This window comes from Lissotriton vulgaris, chromosome 7, assembly GCF_964263255.1.
Source record: "Lissotriton vulgaris chromosome 7, aLisVul1.2, whole genome shotgun sequence".
NCBI classification, from domain to species: Eukaryota; Metazoa; Chordata; class Amphibia; order Caudata; family Salamandridae; genus Lissotriton; species Lissotriton vulgaris.
In genome coordinates, this window is record NC_141695.1 from 1,039,088,812 (window position 1) to 1,039,115,550 (window position 26,739).

The window sequence follows — 26,739 nt, forward strand, 5'->3', positions numbered from 1 at the left end:
CTCCTCCACTTCAGGGACCGAGACACCGTCCTACGGGCGGCCAGGGAGGAAGCGCCAATACGCTTTGAGGACAAGAATATATCGGTATACCCCGACTTTACACCCACTGTGCAACGGGCCAGGTCCAACTTCATGGGGGTGAAACGCAATTTACGGGCCAGAAACATGAAATATGCACTTTTATTCCCTGCCCGGCTCAAAATCCTACATGGCAACAGATCCCATTTCTTCGATTCGCCCGAGGATGCGGCAGAGTGGATGGAGGTCACACTGACCCCGCAGGCATCACAGGACCCGCTCGCAGACCACCGCAGTGACACCCGCAGAGGCTCGCAAGACAGACGGAGCGACACTCACAGCCCCGGACATCATTCATCACGTGGAGATCCGGCTACGACGCGTCCACCCGGATGCCAGGCAGCGAACCGAACGTCATCATCCCCACATCACCGTCTAACTGAGGAGGCACTGGCTGCCCACGACGCGGAAGCAACCAAAGACAGACTCTCCGTCACTACCGACACCCACACTGAGGTATCTGGTTCGGACAACAGCTTGCAACTCTTCCAGAAGATCACAGCCCAGATGGCGGAGGAGTTCTGAACGACGACGCAATTGATCCTCTCCAGGTGGTAACGTATGACTAATCCCCTCCTTCACATATGGTGGGTTGTATGTGCAGGGGCCCATTGTAGTGGGGGCTATCATGCCCACGCGGACAGTTCAGTGTCAACCGACGGAGGCCTACCACCCCCGGTATGCACAAGAACTTGACTGACTTGTGCCCACGTTGGGCACCATGGTTTGGCTCCTGGGTACGTTGGCCCAGGGACCTTTTTGTTCAGGGGTTACTTGTTTGCGGGACACTCTCACCTCTTAGCACAGCAGAACATGTAGGGTCACCCAGTTGTATTACATTGTTGAGCCGCACAGTTGAAGATGGGACCTCTTAATAACTACCAATTGTGCACCTGGAATGTGCGTGGCATGGGATCTGTGCATAAACGACATAGAATCCTAGCACAACTCAACAGAAGGGGGACACAGATTGCTTGCCTGCAAGAGACACATTTGAACGCTGCTGAAGCGGTGAAATTGCGCAAGAAATGGAGAGGGCAGTTCTTTTCGACCTCATATTCTGCATTCTCTAGGGGGGCGGCAATTTGGCTCCGTGGCTCTCTACCCTTCCAGCTGCTAGAGCAACGGATTGACCAGGAGGGACGCTATGTATTTCTACGGGGACTGTTGGATGGGGAGGCGGTAGTCATTGGCTGTGTGTACTCACCTAACACAAATCAATCGGAATTTCTGTTTAATGTCAACAGGGTACTTGCAGATTGGGCTGATCATCGCTGGATCATAGGGGGTGATTTCAATGCTGTACTTGATGTTATGCTAGATAGATCGCATCCCCCCTTACAGGCTACCGAGAGCAGTAAACAGGCTGCTGCGCTTGCAGGTTGGGCTGCAGGCTGGGATATGGCGGATGTGTGGCGCAGCGTACACCCTCTGGATAGGGAATACACCTTTTTCTCACCTCCCCACCAGCTTCACACCAGAATTGATCATGTTTTCTGCTCCCGTTCCCTCACAGCACAGATTGTCCAAGCCCAACACATGGGGAAAACACTATCGGACCACAGCCCTGTGGAGATTACGTGGCAGTGGGGTAGGCGGCTGGCTCCCATCCCGACTTGGCGGCTGTCTCCTGAGCTCCTCGAGGACTCGGTCTTCCGGTCCTCCCTGTCCGACACTATAGATACCTACTTCTCCACCAATGCACACACGGCCAGCTCCCGGCAGATAGAATGGGACACTTTCAAGGTCTGTCTTAGGGGGGCTGCTATGGCTATTAGGGTGGGAAGGAAACGGGAGGTGATCAGCGAACTGAAAGAGGTGGAGAGCTCACTTGCATCCCTGGAAAATGAGGCGGCGGGCACAAATGTTCCCTTCACACCACTACAGGAGGCACATATTAGACACGCGGAGCTCCTGGAAGAACTGCGGCTTATAGACTACAGGGAGTACACGAACAGGCAGCATACACAGGCTGACCGCGCCGGACCCCTACTTGCCCGCCTCCTCAGGGACTCCCCGATCAGCCAACCCATTCTGAGGGTTTTCAACCAATCTGGCCGCTCAGCTACCACCCAAATAGGGATCAACACGGCGTTTAAGGACTACTACACCACGTTGTACAGTCCTCCGCAGCCCCTATCAGAACCCGCACTTGTGGCCTTCATGGAGGGTCTGGTTCTCCCACAACTTACTGCCAGCCAGAACAAGGACTTGAAACGTGCTATTTCAGTGGCGGAGATCAGACAGGCGATCAGAGCCCTTCCGAAGGGCAAGGCACCTGGAACAGATGGCCTACCGACTGAGTTCTACGCCACATATATAGACCTACTAGCCCCACGGTTACATACTGTTTATTTGGCTGCCCTACGCACAACCTCCCTGCCGCAATCATCAATGCAAGCCCTGATCACGTCCCTCTTGAAACCGGCCAAAGATGGTCTGCACCTGGCCGACTACAGGCCCCTGTCCCTTCTCAATACTGATTCTAAAATACTGAGCAAGGTGCTGGCGTCGAGGCTCATGCAATACGTGCCTCAGCTGATCCACCCGGATCAGTGCGGTTTTGTGACGGGCCGCAATACGGCCATGAACCTTAGGCGATTGGCTCAGCTCATGCTCGGAGACAATATTGACACAGGCTCCGAAGGATGCATTTCTCTAGACTTAAAACAAGCTTTTGATTCCTTGAGATGGGACTATATGTTCGCCACCCTGTTGAAATTCGGGATACCGCCCGAATTCCTCGCTTGGGTCAGATTGCTATACACCATCCCCACGGCCAGAGTGCGCACCTCCAATCAAATCTCAGGTCCTATGGCTATTGCCAGAGGCACCAGACAGGGCTGCCCGCTCTCCCCTCTCCTCTTTGTCCTTGCCCTTGAACCACTACTCTGTAGACTCCGGTTGATGGCCCCCCTCTATGGCATACGGCGACACGGTACGGACCACATTGTATCTGCTTATGCGGATGATATTATATTATATCTCCGCGACCTGAGAGGTGATCTGAGTCCGGTTTCTCTGGTTTTCGAGGATTTCAGAGAGATCTCTGGCCTCACCATTAGCGAGACTAAATCCTATGGGTTCACCTTTGCAGTAACAGATGGTTCAACCCCCCTGCCTTTTGCCCCTCACGAATTCCAGATGGCTGACACCACCTTCCGGTACCTGGGGATCCAGATATACAGAGAGGCGAGCATGATGATTGACGGCAATCTAGGAAAGGCCATTAGGGCGCTGAAGGCGCAAATTCAGTTTTGGCTTACATTACCGCTCTCGATACCCGGGAGGGTGGCAATCTCCAAGATGGTGCTGCTCCCCCGGCTTATCTACTACTTCACCAACCTGCCATTCCAGATCCCAGCGGCGACATTTAAGACCCTCGACTCACTACTAACCGAGCTTGTGTGGGGACATGGCCGCAGGCGCATAGGTCTGGCCAAGTTGCAACTCCCCTCCGACTCTGGAGGCATGGGCTTACCGGACCTCAGGGCCTATAATTATGCATGTCAGCTGCAATGGCTAGCTTACTGGGTGGCGGGCCGTAATCTGCATGAGATTAATATATCGAGGGACGACCACGCTAAGGGGAGAGTGCACATCTTGCTTCTTCCCGGCTCAGATCTGCCTAGAAACGCCCCGCCACTTAAGCTGGCGATCACATACTGGCGGAAAGCGCTGAGGTACACGTCCCCTGGGACGCCATATGCCCCCACAATTCCACTACTGGGCATACCGCTTGGTTCGGGCACACTCACGACGACCCTGCTGGAGCCCTGGCATGACATAGGTGTGACACATGTGGGTGACCTGTTTGCGGAGGGACACCTACTATCTTTCGAAGACTTAAGAACTTTGCAGGGCGTCCCCGGCGGCTCCTTTCTCCTGTACGCTGGACTCCGACACTATATCTCACGCAAATGGTCACCTGATGGGCGGGAGCCTACCGCGAACCCTCTTGTTACAATGCTCTACCTTATGGGAACGGGTGGCCACCTGACCAGATGGCTCACATCTAGCATTAAAAAGGGAAGGGCACTTCCACTGTCACCACTACGGGCGACTTGGGAAGTAGATATTGGAAGGCCGCTACGAGACAAGGAGTGGGAGCGCATACTCCAGTTCCCCAGGAAGGTGGCCAGGAATCCCAAGTACAAGTTCATACAATTGATGTTATTGCACAGAGCCTACCTGACACCGCACCGACTGCATGTGATGTTCCCTGCGACCAGGAACAACTGCCCCCGATGCGATGAGGACGACTCATCACTACTACATATGTTGTGGCACTGCCCCAAGTTAGGGTATTTCTGGAACACTGTCCATGACTCACTCGCGACAGCTGGTACACTGCCTCGAACACCTACACTGGAACGTACACTACTGGGGCTGGGGCCTTCGACCCGCACTAGAACCGTGGCGACGCGCTTCTCTGACCTGGCCTTGTTGCTGGCGAAGCGTGCCATCACGATGCGATGGAAATCGTCTAGACCACCCAACCCAGACATGTGGCGGGCGGAGGTGGTGCGATGGGGGAAAGCAGAGGGCGAAGCACTACAAAGGGAGGAGAGCAGGGGCCTCCGGAAAACACCGATCTCGCTGGAATGGTTTGACACCTTGGGGGTTTTTGAGGCTGGCACTGACGAAGGTGAAGAGGAGGATAGTGATTAACCGCATAGGGTATTACTGTGCCCCGACCCACCCTTCCCATGCGCGACCACCACTGCCTAAGGTGCACTGAGATGGGGTACGGGTACCCCCGACCCATCGCTCACGCTACCCACCTTACCTGTGTATAAGCCTTGCACTTTGTATTAATACGTCAAGTGTGACCCACGTGTAGATATTACATTTATGTGCCTAATTAGAGAGTGACGGGTGGGATTCCGAAGGGGTGGAGGGCGGGACCAGATGAGAATGGGGTTTGTTAGTTTGTTCTAGTTCATCGACAAAAGGGAAAAAATCGATATCACTATGTTTCTATATATGCTTGGAGCAACTGCATACATGTACCAACGGAATCTACACTGTGATTATATGTATGTAATTGTATGCTATCACTGCTCACAAAACTATGCTAATAAACAGATTTAAAAAAAAAATACATTGTCCCATAGAGAAGGAGTCCAAGTATGTTGCACATAGTGTAAGCATCAGTCCAAAAGGGAGGGAGCGAGCAGAGTCTGCAAAGGAACGAGTATGAACAAAGGTAGCAAAGTGTCCCCAAGGAAAGGATCCAGGAAGTCAAAAGTCTCTCTTGAATCTGTTGAGAGAGAGAGAAAGAGAGAGAGCAACCATCCATCAAATCAATATATAATATACTCCTCTAGTTCCTGGGTGACACCTCCTTGGTCACGTCATTGTGTCTGACCACTTAGTCCACTGGTCAGTTGATATAGGACAGGGGTCTCCAACCTTTTCTGTAGTGAGAGCTACATTCGATCAGTGAAAATCGTTGTGAGCTACTAAAGGCGAAGCAACGCGCACATTTTTTCAAGGGACCCCCTTACCCAGCTTCATTGACTTTAAGTCTAATGTATTTGGAGCCCATACTGTGGTTTGAACAAAAAACTTAGAGTTCCCTAGAATATATATTCATGTGGCACATTTTACTCTAGGGCACATGAAACTCTTAAAAAAAGTCTGCTTTATTTCAATGATTCCATAGTACTCATTCCATCTTTTATTAATAAAACATCACAAGTCACCCTCACACTCAAGTAGTACACCCTCCAGTTGAGCCACAAACAAAGCAGAGAGTGTTGAAGGGGAAAGGAAAACACCTGGATGCTGTTATAAACTGAGACAAAGCGCTCTTCCAGGATTAGACTGGGCAGCTGAGTATGGGGTTCTGATCCCAGGAATGGGAGGATGGAGGCTGGTACTGAAGGTGTCTCAGTATTTCCATATTGAGTTTCATGTGCTTTTAAAAACAATACCTTGGAGTACAACACTTATTGAACAGCAGGAGAAACAGGGTGTTCCATGTACCTCACATGCACAGCCTCATGTGTACCTGCTCCCTCCATCTCACATGCGATATCATAAGTTTGTTCCCCATACCCTACATGTAGTCCTCTGTTTGCTCCATGCTCCCCACACGCAAAGCATCATGCCAGCTAGTCCTTGTATTTCAAATGCACAGCCTCATGTATGCCTCCCCGCTTTGCACATGTACAGCCTCTGTACCTGCACCTCACATTCACTGTCATGTAATTTTTTTCCTGCACCTCACATGCATAGTGTCATCATCATGTGTGCCAGCCCCTCAAGTGCAGCTTCTTAATTGCCCCCTTCCCTGTGGCCCAAATTTGCAGTATCCGTGTGTTCCCTACACCACACATAGGCTCGTGTTTATCTGTCCCTTCACCTCACATACAGAGCTCCCGCTCTCTGCTGCACTTCAAATATTCAGAAATTGTCAGTGTTTTACCGGTCAAGTTAAGGAGGTGAATATAGGCCCTGATAGAGACCCATTTCAATGTGTTTTAAAATATTTCTGGGTCTGGGACACAGAGTGAGCCGGGCCACTGAAAGCTCCGGATATTAATCAAATTAAAGCAGAAACACCACGCGCCTAAGATTAATTCTGAGATCTTCAGGCACTACAATCACTTATCACCCCCTGCGAGGCCTTAGCAAGTGGCATATTAAACCTTTATGTCAGTCGATGTTTACAGGGTACCTGACCTCGTGGACCCTGGCAGTGCCAGATCACCAGAGGGCACCAGCAGACGGAGTGCAGCAAGGCGCAGAGGCTTCTGAGAGACTACAACACTGCCAGAGGAACTCCACGCCATGACACGTCATGTACTGCTGTGGGCCGAGGCGACCATTCTGAGGAAGGGAGGGGTGAGGGTTTAAATCATGCGGGGAAAAAACTAAAAAATGGCATAAACATTGAAATTTCCAGAAAACACATAACTGCACCAATATAACCCATTGTACATTTGTGCACCGATTTTTCCAATTTGGGAAGCAACCTTCGGATACATTCCCGCGTGGGGGTGCTGCTACAAATAATTCTTATAGACTTGTCTTACGCATGTTTATTTGCTTCTTGAAATACCCACTTCTGTTTTCTGTGCTCCGACGTGGGTTGAGGGCGTCATTGTTTTCAGTGTTTTGGTAAGCGGAGCTGGGGCCTACGTTTGAACCCTCGGCCCCCAGCTGAGGCGCTGAAAAGGCAGGGGTCAGACACCCTGGGAGCCCGGCCCCAGCTGCAGCGCCCTGGGCTATTCCTAGGTGATGAGGAGGTGAGAAGTGCCCTCTGATGACGCCAGCGGAGCGGGGGCTGAGTGGCTCATTATGGTGTTGTCGCAGGCTCCCCGGAGCGAGGGCGAGGAGTGGCCTTCCTCTGCCCTGTTGATACCATAACCGCCCCACAGTTGTTTTAGGAATGAGGCTTTAAAATATGGAGTTTGTGAATCCCGTCTTCCTCCGACGCTTCGTGTGATCTTGAACTAAAACATCCCAATGCGGGGACTCTCGCGTTCACCATTGCAAAGCAGCACAGACGTGTCTCCCGGAGGCGGGGTAGGGTTTCCCCTTTAAGGGCGCCTCGTGTTCCCTTTAGCTGCATCCCTCCTCGATGTTCATGATTTGGCGTCAGTGGCCAAATTAGAAATGCCATTGCGAGCTACTCATGGGGCCTCAGCGAGCTACCGGTAGCTCGCGATCGACCGGTTGGAGACCCCTGATATAGGATGATTGTCATGAGGCATAAAGAAAAAAATATATTATAGAAAGAAGTGGTATTCAATTCATCACATCATTTGTAGGATCATCCGGTACTCCTAAACCTCCAAACAATGATCCTTTACCAGAAGTGCGTTCCAGAGGACAGTTTCCCATAGGAAATGTTCCTAAAATTTCAACTTTGTTGCAAGCAGTCCTTTAAGGAGAGAACTCCTTTTAGGAAGTAACAGTTTTGCCTCACAGGGTAAGATTGAGAAAGCTTCTCGTAAGTATAAGACAAGACAGAATAGTAAAATGAAGGCCTAGACTAAAGTTAATTTAAGAAAATATCGGATATAAGTAATGAAATATACATTTCATAAATGTAAATCAATATTTTAATAGACCATTTCAACTTCTAAGCATTCAGAGAGTTTAATATCTTTTTTTAAAGATTGCATGTTACTGTAATTTTTCTGACATTTTAAAGTACCAACGTATAAAATTATTTCAAATTACAAAATATTAATCTCGTTACAGGAGTTCTATATTAGCACATAAATGAAGATCATTATTCAAAAGTTTCATGATAATACAACTAACATATGCAGAAGATTGGAAATTCAGAAGGAATCCTTCAAAATCACACAAAGTTAATTAAATGAAATTTCATTAATTCTTCATACAATTTACTCCTTCCATGAGGATGGTTAGGAATGTTATAACACAAGGTCATGACTTTACCATTCCATTACACGTTGAAACAATTATGCTAAGCTTGATTAATGAAATATAAACTTATATTATTCAAATGAATATGATTTCATCTATCCTACAATTATCTACATTTTTTTACGATGCAGTAACTAAGTTCTCTCACTTTTATTTTCCATCTCTCTTTAACGTGTTATTAGTACGTTTATTCATGTGTTACTTAAATGTCTCAAAATTAGTTTACGTCACATAAATATTCTTTCAGCTTTTCAGCTGCATCACATCTGTCTCTGAGGGCCCGATTCACAATGAATCTCTGCACTCCTGGCAGAGGCCCCGCAATGGTGGCGGGTGCCCCACACTCATGGTGGGACCTCTGCAATGGGCTGCTGGAGTACAGAGGTCCAGCTACGACTGTGGGGCCTCCGCCACAAGTGTGGAGGCCCTTTGTGACTTGGGCCTTGCATTTTTAAAGGGGACGCTTCCCCTGTCACCTATTCATCCTGGGCACATAGGGCAAGAACGTGCATCCCGGTCACGTCTTCATTCTCTGACCCCAACAAAGAGATATTAAACAGAGGAAATGATGTATGTCTTACTCCAGTTAAACATGAGCTTCAGGAATCCACATTTTTTAGTGCATTGCACTAAATGCTGCACAGGAACCACTTTTAAAAGCTGGGGATATAATAACATATTACGTAGATTTCCAGCAGGTGGGAGGGGAGGAAGAACGGCATATATGAAAAAAGGTCTGGATTAAAGCATGGAGCAGATAGGGAAGCATTCAAAAAAGATCAAATGTAGATAAATTGAGGGAATTGTAAATAGCAGAGTTTTGCAGCGTGAATCTTTCTGGATTCACTATGCTGTGCATATTCCGCGGTCTTGTGGTCGAGTCCGGATTCGTAGTCTTTTCTTTGTTTTTTTTTTCTTTTTCGTCGCCCAGGTGGGCGTCGGCGTCACCCCTCCTTGGGTGTATTTCCGGTGACGTCGGCATGCTTCCTGCGGAAGCTCCCACCCTTGGGCACCATCTTCAGATTCTTTTTTCCGCGGTCGGGTCTGGATCGTTCCCGTTGGGCTCCAGACATTTTTGGAGAAAGTACTAGGAAAAGATTGAAATTGGAGAAGATATCGAAAGAAGAAGACTACAGAAGACTTCGCCGACCACTGACGAGCGAAAGGAAGGAGAAATCATCGAGGACTTCGACGATCGTCGACGTCCACGCGGCCAGGGAGGCCTGAACACTCGATGATGGACAACACGCCGTTCAAGTTCTGTCCTAACTGCCACCACAAGTACGCGCAGAAAGACCAACACCCGGTTTGCAACCTTTGCCTAACGGTAGGCCACAGAAGCGAGGACTGCAACGCCTGCTCCGCCTTCGCCCCGAAGACCCTTCGTGTGAGGAAGAGCCAGAGGGTAGCGCACGCCACCCTCCAAGGAAAAGCCCCGACGCCATCGCTGTACAAGCTGGGGATGTCCTCGGAGGAAGAGGACAACGCTGCCGCCGAAGACGACAGCTACACGGTCGTAGAGACCGATTACACGAAGACATCTGATAAGGTAGGAGACTCGTCGTTCCCCAAGAACACGAGAGACTCTGAGTCTTGAAAAAACGAGGGCAAGACCCCGAAAGCGCCGACGCAGAGACACCTGGCGTCCGCGGCTATCCACAGGCCCAGCGGATCCTCTGAGAAGGAGTCCCTGGCGCCGAGAGCTGTTGAACAGCAGAAGTCGTCGAAGATCGTCCCCGAAAAGGACCGATCGACGTCGAGGGAGAAAGACCCTAAAGCCCCGACGCTGTCCAGGGACCCGAAACCCAGTTCGACGTCCAAGTCCTCGGCACCGAAAATCTCACAGCCGAGCCAGGCGCCGAAGAGAGGGGCCGAACAATCCGGCGCGGACAACGCGGCCGAGATGGAAAAAAAAAGACGGCGACTAGAAGCCGAAATGGAAAACATCTTGCAGCGGAAAAAAGATTTAGACGCCAAGATGAGAGCCTTCACGATTCCCCACAAGACCAAGCCACCCGTGCTAGAACTGGTCGAGGAGGAAGACGAACACGTCGAGGAACATGAGCCTGGCGCCGAAATGGTCGACGACCAGGAAGAGGACGAGAATCCCTACGAGACTTACAGCTATGAGGAGGAAGAGGACAGCAGGTTGGACGCCGAGTCGGCCACCTCTGACCCGCAGGAGGAGGATTACCTGGATGTCGACACCGAGAGCCCGGAAGAGGCGGTCGACACATACCCCTCGAGGCCATCGCCGCCGGACGACATCGGGGCCTACAACTCGGTGATAAGGTCTGCGGCAGCAGCTTTCAAACTCAAGCTCGACGAGGAGAAGCAGAAAGCGGACTTTCTTCTCCAGACATTACTCCCCACGCAAACAAGGAGCCAGTATCTACCTATGCTCGACAGCGTCTTGGCGCAGGGGATGGAAGCATTCAGAGAGCCCACAACATGCAAGGCAGTCACTCCCAGAACGGAAAAGAAGTACAAGCATTCATCAAAGGACCCAGCCTACATTCGAGGCGTGGTCTCAGCTGACTCCATCATCATGGCCACAGCAAGGAAGAGGGCTAACGTGGCCACTACTTCTGGACCACCTCCTGATAAGGAGAGCAAAAGGATGGACTTAGTGGGCAGAAGGATCGAACGGAATGCTGCGACCCAATGGCGCATGGCTAATTCCAATGCCCTCATAAACAGGCACATGTACCAGATCATGGACGAGCTAGGAAAACTGGTGAAAGACCTGCCCCAGGAGGCCAGCCAGAAGGCCGAGAAACTGGTGGAAGACGGGAAGAATGCAGCAAATTGTTGCCTCAAGACGGCCCTAGATGGAGCAGACACCTCCAGCAGGCTCATGATGATGGGTGTCACGGAAAGAAGACACGCATGGCTCAGAATCTCGGGCTTCAAGCCAGAGGTGCAACACAGCATCTTGAACACTCCGTTCAACGGCGAGACGCTGTTCGGGACAACAGTTGATGAAAAACTCAGTCAACTAAAGAAAGACAATGAAACTACACGATCCATGGGAGCTTTGCAGTTCAGAGGCAACAAGAGGGGCACCCAGTCACGGAGGCCCGGCGGAAGAGGTGGAAACCAGCCAGGTACTTCACACCAGGCTTTCCAACAGACGCACCAGGCGGACTCACAGGCGCAACCAGTCAGCAGAAGCAGTCCTGGCAGTACCAGTCAAGGGGCCAGTCCTTTCGAGGGAGAGGAAATGGACGAGGACAGCATAAAAGAGGGGGCCAGCAGCCCGCCTCTAAATGACTTCAAAGACATCTGTGTGCCCGCCCACAGAAAAGATCCCAGGGGGCAGCACGTACAAAGGGGTCAGGACAAAATGGACAACTACCACCACATAACACCAGTTGGTGGAAGATTAAGATTCTACCTCCAGGAATGGAGAGAGATCACATCAGACAAATGGATACTAAACATCATCAAATTCGGGTACTGCATAGAATTGGAAGGGAGGCCAGCAAGCAGGAGACCAAAGAGAAAGCCACTAGCAAACGAACAGCTACAGCGGCTTCAGGAAGAAGCAAAAGAGCTCCTACAAAAGAAGGCCATAGAACGGGTTCCCTTCAAAGAAAGAAACAAGGGAATATACTCAACGTATTTCCTCGTGCCAAAGGTCGACGAGACAATGAGACCCATTCTGGACCTCAGGTTCCTGAACACATTCATAAGAACACAAAAATTCAAAATGACCTCCCTGCAGGAGGTGCTACCGCAATTGCAGATTGGAGACTTCATGGTCACGATAGACCTCAAAGATGCCTACCTGCACATACCAATGAACGTAAAGCACAAACATATGCTCAGGTTCACGGTCGGAGAAAGCCACTACCAGTTCACAACACTAGCCTTCGGCCTAAAATCAGCACCGAGGGTCTTCACAAAGTGCCTCGCGGCAGTCGCAGCGCACTTACGAAGGCAGGGAATACACGTATACCCTTACCTGGACGACTGGTTAGTGAAAGCAAACTCGTACCAGAAATGCAGGAAAGACGCACATACAGTGACGAGCACGCTGATAAACCTTGGGTTCTCCATCCATTGGAAAAAATCGTCAATGGAGCAGGAACAAGTAAAGATCTTCCTGGGGGCACAGATCAACACCTTACAGGGCAGGGTGTTCCCCAGCGACAAGAGAGCGAGGGCCCTGGTGAGGGAAACTCACCTCTACCGGAAGGGACAAGCTCGGCCAGTGAGGACTGCGAGCAAGATCTTGGGGATGATGGCATCATGCATCCACCTGGTACCAAATGTACGATTTCACATGAGACCCATCCAAGAATGGCTCCAGGAACAATGGTCACAAGCTTCAGGAAGTTGGGAGGATCTAGTGGTTGTGACGCACGCAGTGCAGAAGGAAATGGCATGGTGGACCATGGAGAACATAACAAAGGGAAAGCCTCTAACACCCCCAACACCAACAGTGACCATCACTACAGACTCATCCCTGAAGGGATGGGGCGCTCACATGGAGGAGCTCAAAGTGAGGGGTCTGTGGACACCAACAGATGCGACAAAGCACATCAATTACCTAGAATTGAAAACAATCTTCCTTGCACTGAAAGCCTTCCAAACAAGACTGTACAAGCACAGGGTGTTGCTGCAGACAGACAACACCACAGCGATGTTCTACATCAACAAACCGGGTGGAACACAGTCAACAATGCTTTCGACACTGGCGCAGGAGATATGGAGATGGGCCATCCCCCTCAGGATAGACCTACTGGCCATATACCTACCGGGGAAGGAGAACATTCAGGCAGACTGGCTCAGCAGACAGACATCGGCATCCCACGATTGGGAGCTCAATGCTCAGGAGACGAAGTGGTTGTTCAACAAGTGGGGAACGCCATCAGTGGACCTGTTTGCAACACGCCAGAATGCCAAATGCCAAAGCTTCGCATCCAGACAACCCGAAGAGGGGTCCCTTGGGAATGCCCTATGGATAGATTGGTGCGGGACATTTGCTTACGCTTTTCCCCCGATACCACTGATACACAGAGTACTGAGCAAGTGCAGAGCGAGCAACATGACCCTGATACTGGTCGCACCACAGTGGGCCAGACAGACATGGTACTCGCAGATCATGGAGATGGCACAGAGTGCACCCCACAGATTCGGCAGAAGAAAAGACCTGCTCTCCATGCACAACGGAGAGGTACTGCGCCCAGAGCCAGAGAGCCTGAGCCTAGTGGTGTGGCTCCTGAGGACATAGAATTCGCACACTTGAGGCTGCCAGAGAGCACCCTCAGGGTCCTTCGGGAGGCACGAAGGCCCAGCACACGGAAGTGCTACGTGGCAAAGTGGAAGAGATTCACAATATGGTGCAGGAAGGAAAGACTTCACAATAAAATGAAGAAGGACTCCACAGTGCTAAAATACCTCCTGCACTTACTGGAGAAAAAACTCAGCTCGTCCTCCTTAAGAGTCCACTTGGCAGCGATAGTCGCCTACACAAGGGGTGAGATGGGCAGGAGTTTCTTCACGTCACAGGTTGTGAAGAGATTCCTGGAAGGAGCGTAGAGGATCGCACCACCCAAGCGTGTGCCGCCACCGGCATGGAACTTGAACATAGTCCTGACGGAACTCATGAAGGAGCCCTTTGAACCACTCCACAAGGCCTCACTAGAAATGCTGACCATGAAGACAGCTTTCTTGGTTGCAATAACGTCCTTACGCCGAGTAAGCGAACTTCAAGCGCTAACGCTGCAGGAACCATACATACAAATACACAATGACAGGGTTGTGATGAGGACCGACCCACACTTCTTGCCAAAGGTGGTGTCCAAATTCCACATGAATCAGTCCATACAGATACCGAGTTTTTTCCAAAAACCAACAAATAGCGCAGAGCGAGCCCTACACACCCTAGACGCCAGAAGGGCGGTCATGCACTATATCGAGAGGACAAAGGGACACAGGAAGACAAAGCAGTTCTTTGTGTCATTCGCCAACAGTTTCATGGGAAAGGCTGTAACCAAGAACACTATTGCACGATGGATCGCGCAAACAATCCAACTCTGCCACAAACGGGCAGGACAAGAACTAGCAGAGGGGCCACGTGCCCACTCCACTAGGAAAAAAAGGTGCTACAATAGCCTTCCTGGCTAATACACCCATACAAGACATATGCCTGGCGGCAACATGGGCTTCGGTGCACACATTCATGAAGCACTACTGCGTGGATGTTCAGATGAACAGAGAAGCACAAGTCGGACAAAAGGTGCTCCAGCACATATTCAAAAACCAAAGCTCATCTTCCACCCAGCCGCCACAGAAATGAGAAACCGCTACAAAATCTATGCACAGCATAGTGAATCCAGAAAGATTCACGCTGCAAAACGAATAGTTTCTTACCTGTCGGTGTAGTTTTGCAGCTTGATGATCTTTCTGGATTCACTAGCGAACCCACCCACCTCCGCCAGAAAGATGAGGCTGGAGAGGAAAGAGGTGGTCAAAAAAAAAAAAAAAGCAGAAATGACTTTATATACAAAGCGGTTAAAAGAAGTTTCACCTACATAGAACATTGCCATCACTTCGGAGACGAAAGAAACACGGAAAAAAGAATCCAAAGATGGCGCCCAAGGGTGAGAGCTTCCGCAGGAAGCATGCCGACGTCACCGGAAATACACCCAAGGAGGGGTGACGCCGACGCCCACCTGGGCGACGAAAAAAAACAAAAAACAAAGAAAAGACTACGAATCCGGACCCAACCACAAGACCGCGGAATATGCACAGCATAGTGAATCCAGAAAGATCATCAAGCTGCAAAACTACACCGACAGGTAAGAAACTATTCGATACCTTGGCAGCTTTTTTTTTATTTTTATTTTTTTATTGAAGCCAGAAACTTTTCACATAAACATAAAATCAACGCATCATTAAACCATCTCCCTTAGGGCAAATACACAAACAATTAACAATACCTTAATAATACACACAGCAAGGATCAATAAATGCATTGACACAATAATAAAATCTAAGACCACAACCCTACCTACTTAAGCTTTATAAAGACAGTCTCCCAACCCTGTTTTAATCAAAATAAATACCCCATAATTTGTTAAATTTCTTAGTGCCACCCACCCGTAATGCAAAAATACGTTCACTTTTCTTAACTATTCTCATCTGACCCCATTCCAAAACAGAGGGAATCAAATCTGTTCGCCATTTTTGCAATAAAAGCGACCTAGCTACTGCCATTGCTATATATAAAAATGTTATCATTGGATCCAAGAAAGGAAGATCAGGATCAAACCCAAAAAGAATTAATTTGTCATTCACATGCAATTGGATGTCACATTCATACTCCAAATAACGAAATAGATCTATCCAAAACTTGTGAATTTTAGCAGCTGAAACCTTATCTAACATACAGTTTCTTTAGACAGTTCTTGAAATGCATGAGCATGAACCTCAAGTCCAGTGTTGGGTGACTTCTAGAGGGCTTCACTCACAATAGAAAGAATGGCCTCAGAACTCGTTTTTTTTGGGCTTTGCTAGTTGTCGCAGGAGCTGTGCTGCTGCCGTATCTTGGTTAGGTGTCTGCTTTGTGGAGAAGGGTTGAGAATGGTTTGAATGGAGCAAGTACTGGAATTCCGGTATGCTCAGTGGAAGACAGCAAGACAGACCACAACAGAATGATGAGAGCTGCAGAGCAAGTTATACCTGCATAACCCATTCTCTCATTCTTTCCCCCCATTAGGAATTAATTAAACGTTTTGGGGGGTCTACACATAAGAACAACCTCTACACACAACTGCAGCCTCATAGGAATTTTAGATAGCCACATTTATAGAAAATGTGTCCTCTGTGTATAAATATTGAATCATACATTTTGAATGAATTATATCTAGTGTACACATATTGGTGTAGGCATTCTTTTGTTTCCGTTATTAATGTTATTGTTTGGTAATTTGGTCATTTGCAGATAATGTCATAGATAATAAAGCACCCTACTTTAAACTAATCACAGTCACGCATCTCTTCTAGTGATGAGCGTTTGAGAACAATAACCCCCCCCCCCCCCCAAGTCTCAACCGCAGATGAACCTGAATGCTGTTAGGAGCAGTACATGTTTTTTAAAAGTCAAGGGGTATGATCTCTGAAGTCAGAGAGCAATTGAGCTGATTTGCTTGTTTTAGACTTTTTGAGGCGTACACTGTACTTTTTTATGGGGCCCATGAGTACCTCATTACAGTGATTTAGTCTCGGCTCTTCTAATGTCTTTCCTTGGTTTGAACTGGTGGAGTTTTGTAACTTGCTGAGCTTTTGTGGTTCCTGCACTACATCATGTGTAGCGAATAGCAAATGGGAAGTGACATGCTGGGGTAATTGCTGCTACTGAACCCTCCTCGGAGAGAGGGAGGCTCAAGTCTGCTATTTCTGCCTTTTGGCTACCATGGTTCCGATTAACCAGGGTGCTTCCTGGAGTATTGTTCATTTGGTGATTCTCTACAGTGTACAAGAAGATGTACTCTATTTGTGTAAGATAAGATGGAGACCCTGGCTAGTCAAAGGTCAGAAGAGTCCGAAAGCCCTCTCCCTTCCTAACATGGCATGCTTCATCATAGGGTTCCTCCTCACTTTTGCAAAGAGTGAGTGCCAATGCGGGCAACAGCCCTAAAATTAGGGGGGGGGGGTGTTAGAACCCTATAAGCATCTAATAATGTGGTGATAGTGTTTGCAGCAGCAACTGTATGATAACATCAGTGCCTACCTGAGGCTCCTCTCTTACTCGAACATTCTCCAAGTATTTCCATTTAATGCTTCATTTTGTTGCCCGTTGTCATTTTAATTTGTGCTTGACGGACCGGGGGCTGTGACATTGACATCATTTTACTCATTTTGCCAAATACGACTTATGAGTTTATTGTGTCGAGATAATTTTGTTTTCCAATCTTCTTGTTACTTTGGTGATGTTTTAAATCTAATTCGCCCTCTTTTTCAACATTGTTTTCTTAAATATATTGAGCCATGTTATGTAATTATAAAGTGCTTTGGATCTATATTAGCCCTACAGAAAACCCCAGTCTCCAATACTATTCCTAAAGAAAACATTGAACAAACTGATCTTTACTATATCTACACACAATGGGCCTGCCTCGCAAAGGTACACTTCCACTTTTGTGTAAGATTACGACTGTTTGCTATTCACAAAGGTATTTTAATAGTAGTATCTTTACAACTGCAGAGTCTCCACACACTAGATAGGGCAGTCTTATCTTTGCGCATCAGGCCCAATGACAAAGACACCTGACAAGCATGAACCCTGTAATCGTCTGAAAATGGCACAAAGAATGCAAACGTACAACCAACAATATAAATGGTATAATAATGCTCTGCAAATGCTGGTAATGTATATTTAAAAATACTCAATGATTTTTCCTATCTTTGCTCGTACTATGAGGTGGTCTTAAATGTATCTGTTGTCCATAGTGTTGAGTCTGAAAGAAAGCCATTAACATAGTAATCAGTGAACATGGTGTAAATAACCTGTCATTCTTCCACAGGGCCCAAGGGGACCATCGGGACTCAAGGTAGGTTCTGCATCTGCTAATCATTTTATTTACAGCTATATGTTAAGGGAGGCACACTTTTGTAGCAACGGTTATTAGGGCAAATCAAGCACTTCCCCCCTTGCATCTACCTAAGCCCGCATTAACAGTGACTCGGTAACTGAGATGGATGTTCCCTCTCCCGGAGTCACTGATATCAGGGTACCAGTAAATCTTTGAGTGGGGAAAAATCTAACACATTAAAATGTGCACCCTAAGGGTCCACTAAGAAATGAGCAAATACTCAGGGAATTGGTAATAACGTGTCAGATTCCCACGCTATCATCTCATTGCCCACCAATAGTTTCATGGAGCGATTCTGGTTGTTTTCAGCAGCGAACACCTCCAAGTAAAAGTCAAGTGATCTGTGGTGTTGTGGATTTCATATTCCCAGTGTGGACCATAACTGCCATAACCAGCCACTCTGGACCTAAAATGACCTTTCCCAATGAGAGCCAAGTCTGTATGAAGCTCATGCACCAGCTGCTCGTCACATCCTACTTTACGCATTACAAACTCACTGCCTCTCTCTCCCTTGCTGTTGCACCCTATGTTTGTCATAATGTTTAGTACACCATGTTCGCGCTACCGCTTAAGACTCTGGTATTGGCGCACCAAAATTATCTTACGATGTAACCTACCTTCATACTCTCTATATTTAATCTGCATTTTTTAGTAGTTGCATATAACACGCACTAATACTGTCTGGTGCAGCAGTGTCACAGACAAATGTAAAATAAGTAATAGATAATAATTCCCATGAAATATTGTTGATTAAAGTTTATTTAGTAAACATTATAATTATTCAGTCAATTTTTACCTCACTAAGAAAACAATGTAATTGATTTAATATTTCACTAAGTAGACATTTCCTATACTGTCTTTATTTTCTCTGTCTTCCGTTTTTTGTAAGATTGATTCTTATAGTTGTGAATGTCCCGTGACTGGTCTCATGTAAATGTTCCCATACTTCTGTTTTTCAGGGTGAGCCTGGTAATTTAGGGAAAACGGTAAGCTTTGAAGTACAATGTTGTGTTTCTTTCATTGTCCGTCTCAAATAAAAGTGAATGGTTGCAGACGAGACATTTGATACTTGTTTATTTGCTAAAAACAGACAGATGCCTAAATATGTACTGGGTGAAAAGTGCTCCCGCATGGCGAGCTTGGCAAGGTTTGACCCCCCTCACGTGCGAGACTGTCCTCTGTCCTCTGTCATCTGGCTTTTGTTTTGCCTTTTGTATTGTACGCTGTGTTTTATGTATGCTTTGGCATGAGCTCACCCGAGCAATTTGTTGGCTCGGATTCATGCTTTCAAAGCGCCTTCATCTGCACTTCCAGGAAGGGACTCTGAGATCGTAACATTAATTGGCATTGGGTTGCAGGGCTGGAGCCCCTCTGACATAACACCAAATGCAATGAAATGCCAATATTCAAACTGTGGCAAGATCATTTATAGGGGTGGCTTATGCACACTACAGTTGAGCCCTTAAAAATCTTTACACGAGTTGCCAGTTTTGCTCATTTTTTATATTCGACATAGATTTACTCCAGACACCTATATGTGAGTGCATTTGAGTATGACTGGTCAGAGCGTGTGAGTTGACCCTTATGCAGACAAGTAAAGATGCCGGGCTCAATTCATAAAGAGGAGTGGTAAATCTGCACCCTTAGTAGTGCTCTTACGATCGGGAGTAGATTTAGCACTTTTGGAAATTCACAAACATTCTTAATCGTGCTCCTGTAAAGCTACGTCAATAGCAGGTTTCAAGGCATGCTACTGGAAATGCCGAGTGATATGTTACCCAGCCTCCCACCCCAGAAGAGTGATTGTACTTATTGTACAATGACACACTACGTAAATGTAAATGTAAATGTGTTTCGATTTATATAGCGCACTTTAACCCAGGGGTCCCAAGGCGCTTGCTTAGGGAACCCATCCTGGTATTCCCCTGTGAGATATCCCGGCCGGGTATCCACAAGGCGAAAGCCAAGCATCCCGCCACGAGGGGCCGTAGTGGAGATTAAGCAAGCTATTGCCCAGAGTCGCAGAGTGTGACCCCGTGAGTCAAGTAGGCACCGGAGCGAGAATTGTCGACTCCGTAGAATTTTTGAGCCCGAGACCCGCCGAGGCGGGGAATCGAACCCTGGTCCACGGCCGATCTCAGCTTCCGGGTCTGCCGCCTCTAACCACTGAGCCACGCTTCTCCAATGGGAGGGAAATGCAGCCAGACATGCAATTGCACTTTTTAGGTTTCGGCCTAGCGTACACTGCGCAGCAGTGTTGCGCAGCGGAGATTTTATGTTTACAAGTATGGGGGCTTGAACCCGCCCCTCTTCTCCATTGGCTGGCTTCCTAAACGGAGGCCAGTCATTGGAGGAAAGGGGCGTCACTCCGTTCGAGCCCTGTCTTTTTTGGATTCGGGGGTGTGTTTTTTGCAGTTTTTAACCCTGTGACGTCATCCGTCACTCAACAGCAAAAACCACGCCCCCGAATGCAAAAATGGCGGCGCTTTTCTGACGCCATTTCTGCCAGACCGCCGCCGGAAGAAGTAGAGAAACTGCCGAGTTCTCCGGTGAGTGCTCTCTTTTCTTACCTCTCTTCCCTCACTGTGCCCGTGTTATTGCCTCTGTCCCCTCTGTTGTGCGTCTGCCCCCTCGTTGTTCTTGCTTTCCGCTCCCCCCTCGCTGTGCTTGCTCCCCTGCACCCTCGTTGCTTGTGCTTGCTCTACTGCCCCTGCCCCCTCGTTGGTTGTGCTTGCTCTCCTGCCCCCCCTCGTTGGTTCTGCCGTTGCTTGTGCTTGCTCTCCTGCCCCTGCCCCCTCATTGCTTGTGCTTGCTCTCCTGCCCCCTCATTGCTTGTGCTAGCTCTCCTTCCCCTGCCCCCTCGTTGCTTGTGCTTGCTCTTCTGCCCCCTCGTTGCTTGTTGTGCCTCTGTGCCCTGCTTGTGATACGGTTTTTGTGACTCTGTGCCCCCCTGCCCCCTCGTTGCTTGTGCTTGCTGCCCCCTCGTTGCTTGTGCTTGCTCTCCTGCCCCTGCCCCCTCGTTGCTTGTTGTGCCTCTGTGCCCTGCTTGTGATCCGGTTTTTGTGCCTCTGTGACATGCTTGTGATTCGGTTTTTGTGCCTCTGTGACATGCTTGTGATTCGGTTTTTGTGCCTCTGTGCCCTGCTTGTGATCCGGTTTTCGTGCCTCTGTGCCCTGTTTGTGCCCCTGTGCCCTGTTTGTGCCTCTGTTCCCTGTTCGTGCTTCTGTTCCCTGCTTGTGCCTCTGTTCCCTGCTTGTGCCTCTGTTCCCTGCTTGTGCCTCTGTTCCCTGCTTGTGCCTCTATTCCCTGCTTGTGCCTCTATTCCCTGCTTGTGCCTCTGTTCCCTGCTTGTGATCCCTGTTCGTGCCTCTGTTCCCTGTTCGTGCCTCTGTTCCCTGTTCGTGCCTCTGTTCCCTGCTTGTGCCTCTGTTCCCTGCTTGTGATCAGGTTTTTGTGCCTCTGTTCCCTGCCTGTGCCTCTGTTCCCTGCTTGTGCCCCTCTTCCCTGCTTGTGATCTGGTTTTTCGTGCCTCTGTTCCCTAGGGCGTTACTGGGCAGAGAGCTGTGTGTGCGGCTCTGTGTGTGCGGCTCTGTGTGTGCGGCTCTGTGTGTGCGGGTCTGTCTGTGTGTGCGGCTCTGTCTGTGTGTGCGGCTCTGTCTGTGTGTGCGGCTCTGTCTGTGTGTGTGGCTCTGTGTGTGTGTGTGTGGCTCTGTGTGTGTGTGTGTGTGTGTGGCTCTGTGTGTGTGTGTGTGTGTGGCTCTGTGTGTGTGTGTGTGGCTCTGTCTGTGTGTGTGTGGCTCTGTCTCTGTGTGTGTGGCTCTGTCTGTGTGGCTCTGTGTAGGTGTGTGCATGTGGCTCTGTGTGTGTGTGTGTGTGGGTGCGTGTGGCTCTGTGCGTGTGTGTGGGTGCGTGTGGCTCTATGTGTGGCTCTGTGTGTGTGTGGGTGCAAATGCTATAGGTCTCGCATTTACGAGAGATTAAGCTATTGGCATTGTAAATAACAATGCCATTTATTTATATGTTTTAAAAACAAAAATAATGTCATGAGCAATGCCAATAGCTCTAACTTTAACAAGGACGAGACCATAGCATTATAAATGCTTGTTTTCTTTTCTCTCCTGTATGGTGTAAACATTTTCCCTCTGGAGAAAACCCTTCCCCTCAAGCTTTTCCAGGACTGGAAGGGGAGGAGCCCTGCCCTTGAGGTGGACTAAAACTCTGACCAGATTCAGAATAGAGAACCAAACATGCCAACAAAGCCGCTTTAGGGGGAAGACCCTGGTTTCCAAAGCAAAAAATGGCTTTAATTTAGCTTTCTCAAGCCTGAACCTTTCCCCACTTCAATGCAGGTCAATAGGGAAAATACATCCCAAGATTATTTTTTATTTTAAATGTTCCTCTTTCTGTTATCCATATGTTGGGATGTATGGTGAAGGCTCAGATCAGAGTCTGTGAAAGCCCACAAACTCACAGGTTTGCCAGCATTGACAACCTTTCAAAACAAGTAGCGCCTTGATCCGACTATTCAGCACCCTTGATGAGGACTCGGTGCTGCAAATTCTTGCATGCATAACTGAAATCAGCAGCGGTAAAATATTGTACTCCTACCAGGAATCCTTTGAATTCCTGCGAGGCATATGATGCTATTTCCTGCCTTAAAAAAACATTTCAACCAAAAATGGCTTAGTGAATTGGGCCTGCGGTTTTGATACATCTAACTACAACAGTGACTCTAGAAGAGCTAACTTTCACCCCACAGTGCACATGCTTCTCTGATGTTTCACTTTCTGGAGCACTAAAGCCTATGGCCAATACAAAACCATACACTGCTCTGATACACATCCCATTGTAGCCACTGGGGTTTTCTTCAAAGTTTGAAACACTTAGACACTAGCAACCAGCTTCTACTCAAGCGTGATATGGGTGATTTTTGTGATACCAAGAAAAGAGTGCTGCTGTCAGAGTGTATGCAATGGGATTTTTGTATCAGGAGCTGACTAAATTAGTAGACAAAGTATGTGTGTAACTAGTTTACAGAATATGTTCAACGAATGATCATTGACTAGTCTAGTGAATTGATGATGTATTTTGGTAATATTTCTCATATTCAAAATGGTCTTTTTTGTTTGATGTATATCTTGTGGTTATTAGATTTAAAGTGCTTTTTTTGTCTGAAATGTAATCGTTGATTAGTGAGCTTTTATAGAACATAAACCCACGTGCACACCAATTATGATTTTAGCCTAGCATAGTGGACTACAAACGCAAAGATTTCTGCCAAACGAGTAATTTAATGTCCCTGGCTAAACATTTGAAATTGAATCAAACATGCATACTTTCTATAAGATACAAAAGTGTGTGTCAGAATGAATTGTTTACAGACAAATGGATGGGGTCCGCTGCACTCCACAGTAATTATGGTAGTCGTGAGGGTAATCGATAAAGTTAGGCGCAAACCCTTCGACACTTCCACACTCTACGGGCGGTGTTTCATCGCGTTTGCAGATTTGAATCCACGCCTTTACCGCGTTACACTTTGGAATACTTTGACCCCCTGAAGAAGAGCTTTTCAGCTCAAAATGCATCGGGGATATTGAAACATGTTATATACACAACCACGATGTATTGAACTTTTTGATTATGGAATTATCTCGCAATGTTTAATTTGAGTCATCTTTACTTAAAGGAATACCTTTGATTCAGAAGGATGAATTACATTCTCTAAAATGACAAAGTGAATAAAACTTTGAACATTCGAACACCCTTGTGTAATTTGCATTTATCTAGCACAAAGGAGTGCTCAGGTTTCTCACCTTACGCCTGTAAGGTCCTTCTTTCAAGAATGAATTGTTTGTCAGCTTGGGCAGGATCTTCCAATATGCACCTGCATTAGGAGTTATCACAAGTGAAGTTGCTGATCCGAGTCAATGTGTCATCAAACAATAGCCTTCATTAATATCTACAGATAATCTACTTTCCTCTGGCATATGGAATTCCAAAGGACACCTAGTCCCTTGGATGTTTAAGAATAGGACATTTCTGACGGGAAATCAAGTTCCAAAAGCACTCATATCAATTCCGATGTGAGGCCAGACAAGAAACTCGTATGACAAGAAGAGCATAACCAAGAGTAAGTGACAAGGGCTGTACATGTGGTACCGAGAAAGGCAGGCCAGTTCTTGTTCGTCAGCTCGGGTGGTGTTTGTGTGGTCGACTCCTGGAAAGTTATATTTCTCTCCGTTTTCTGGAGTGTAGTGATTTTGATTGTTCCAATAACCTGTTCAAGCAGTACACATAACCCCTATCATACACCAGTGTTGAGCCAAGATTGCTTAAGACGTGTCTTCTTTGAATTAAGATGGGGATCTGGCAGGTAGAGAGCAGCATTCGAGAAGATTAAACTATTTGTGACAGAGGGAGGATTAGGAGTTTCAGAATCTGAGTTCTATAGCTCCAGTGGTTGTCAAATGCCAAGCAGCAGCTGCAGAAGCAGAATCTTTGCTGGCCCGGTATTGTAAGCGATACCTGTGAGCTCCTTGATTACGTCCTGGAGCCTGATAGGAGAACTGCAGTGTTTTAATAATGATGGCCCAATGTTGCTTAGGCAGATGTTTCACAAAAACGAATATGAGAATAGCTTATGTGCCTGACCGATAACGGAATAGCTCAATATGGAAGGGTCTGGTGTATACTGACCTTGGAAACAATGGACAGAATTCAAAGTTAGAATGGCAAGGGATTTTGATGAATTCGCGGTACTCTGACTGTTAGGAGACATTCTGCACAATTATAACATACCTACAGGACAATTACTCTTGTATGGCGGGATGGTTAATGCAATAACATGAGTGATGGGACTCTAGAAAAGCAGAACAATACATATGGGATATTGCGGTTGCTATTCTCACTGGGAGGGTGAGAGAATGGGAACTTTATTGCACCAAGCAATATTAAACAACTCGAAATACAGATTAATAGATATTAAGGATACATGGTTGACTGGTCTCAGAAGTGCTCTTGACAAAAAAGAATGGAAGTGAGTATTAAGACGCACGCAGGCATGTCTAAGAATGCAAGATTTAGGTAGAAACAATATCATTTCGTCCATAGAAACTGTCATACTCCAAGAAGAGTTGGTCGGATTTGTCATAAAGTTATTTCATCATGCTTTTGATGTAGATTCTTGGAAGTGGGATATTTGCATACCCGGTCGTTAAAAGATATTGGGAACATTAGTGAGAGATGTGATCGGTAGAACTGACTTGTTCAAGTCAGTGGAATGTCTATTGGCGCTAATGTACCACATAGACAAAAAAGTTGAGTAACAGATTTGTGGACCTGACTTTATTTCTTGCAAGAAAACCGATTGAGGTGGCTTGGAAATGCACGTGGACACCAGAAGTCTCAAAGTGTCTCAGTGTAGCTTTGAAATTGGCTGTGTTCGAAAGTATGATGCTACATATGGAGAGGAGTGGTAAAGGCATCACTAGCTCAAAGTCTGGCAGATCTTGCTCGCTAAAAGCAATAATTATAATCCCTGTGAATATTAAATGAAAATTCCAGGTTTTCATTAGCTGTCTTTGTAAGTAATTTGCGGATAAGTAAGAGGAAGACATTACGAAAACCTGTGGCCAGATGGAGTGCTCCACCTGGGAGGGGAGGAAAGGAACGAGACCTATGATCACCGAAGATTCTGGAGTGACTACCAGTGATGTACATGAACCATTTACCCTCGGCCAAACCTAATAGTACAACCTTTCAGTGCCAAAGAAAATTATAATAAGATAGCTAAATCACTGGGAAAGTAATATTTATAGGTTGATTGCTATCTGACCCTAGTTATTTTTGTTTAATTTTGTGGTTGTGGTATTAAACGGCGTAGGCGTAAGTTTTAAAAGCAAGGGGAGGACAGTATAATGGTTGATGGTGATAATAATATGGAGCGTTGCCTACTTTCGAAAGTGTTATACAATCATTTGATTTTTTGTAATTTTGTTTTGCAATCTGTTATTTGGAAAACCAGTATATAAATATTTTTTAATATAGTATCGAAGAAGTTGTGCTATGTAAATGGTCTGATGTTAAGTCCACGGCTTTCCAGATAGTGATTGAATACTATTTTAATTTTCTAAAGAAAACCTGAAAACTACATGCTATCGTTCAGAACATTTTCCATATCTTGATTTTAAACAATACTCGGCCTTTTTGCTACTAGTGAGATGCTTGATGACAGTTTGATTAATTAAGGTTCTTTCCATATTTATTAAAGTCCAAAAAACATGCTTGCTTCACAGGGTGACGATGGGATCCCAGGGCTTGCAGGACCCCCAGGGCCTAAGGTATGTGCACACTCCACACTGCAACATTATTTTGCAATTGTGAATATGCTGTTTGGTAGAAAATATATGTTCGAGGCATATGGGCTGCAGATGGTACATTATGAATAGATCGCCATCTGGTGTTGGGCTCGGATGATTGCACTTTGTTTTTCTCTTGGAGAGTCTTTTGTATGTTGGTGACTCCTCCCTTAGTTGGTAGTGCGCATGGGCATCGGCTCCATCCTTAGATTGTTTTTTTCCGCCATCGGGTTCGGATGAAGATCGAGACGCTCCAGATCAACTTCAGAAGAAAGTGATTTTTCGGCGC

General features: G+C 47.2%; 1 protein-coding gene across 6 annotated transcripts in view; it reads left to right on the forward strand.

Moving 5' to 3' along the window:
* Positions 1-26,739, forward strand: part of LOC147702888 (uncharacterized) — a 353,529-nt gene that overhangs the window by 187,486 nt on the left and 139,304 nt on the right. For all 6 annotated transcript variants that reach the window (XM_086931471.1, XM_086931472.1, XM_086931470.1 and 3 more), the window contains 3 exons: positions 18,024-18,050; positions 19,052-19,078; positions 26,388-26,432. In XM_086931471.1, coding sequence (XP_086787597.1) covers positions 18,024-18,050; positions 19,052-19,078; positions 26,388-26,432 — 99 coding nt within the window. The remainder of the gene's footprint in view (positions 1-18,023; positions 18,051-19,051; positions 19,079-26,387; positions 26,433-26,739) is intronic.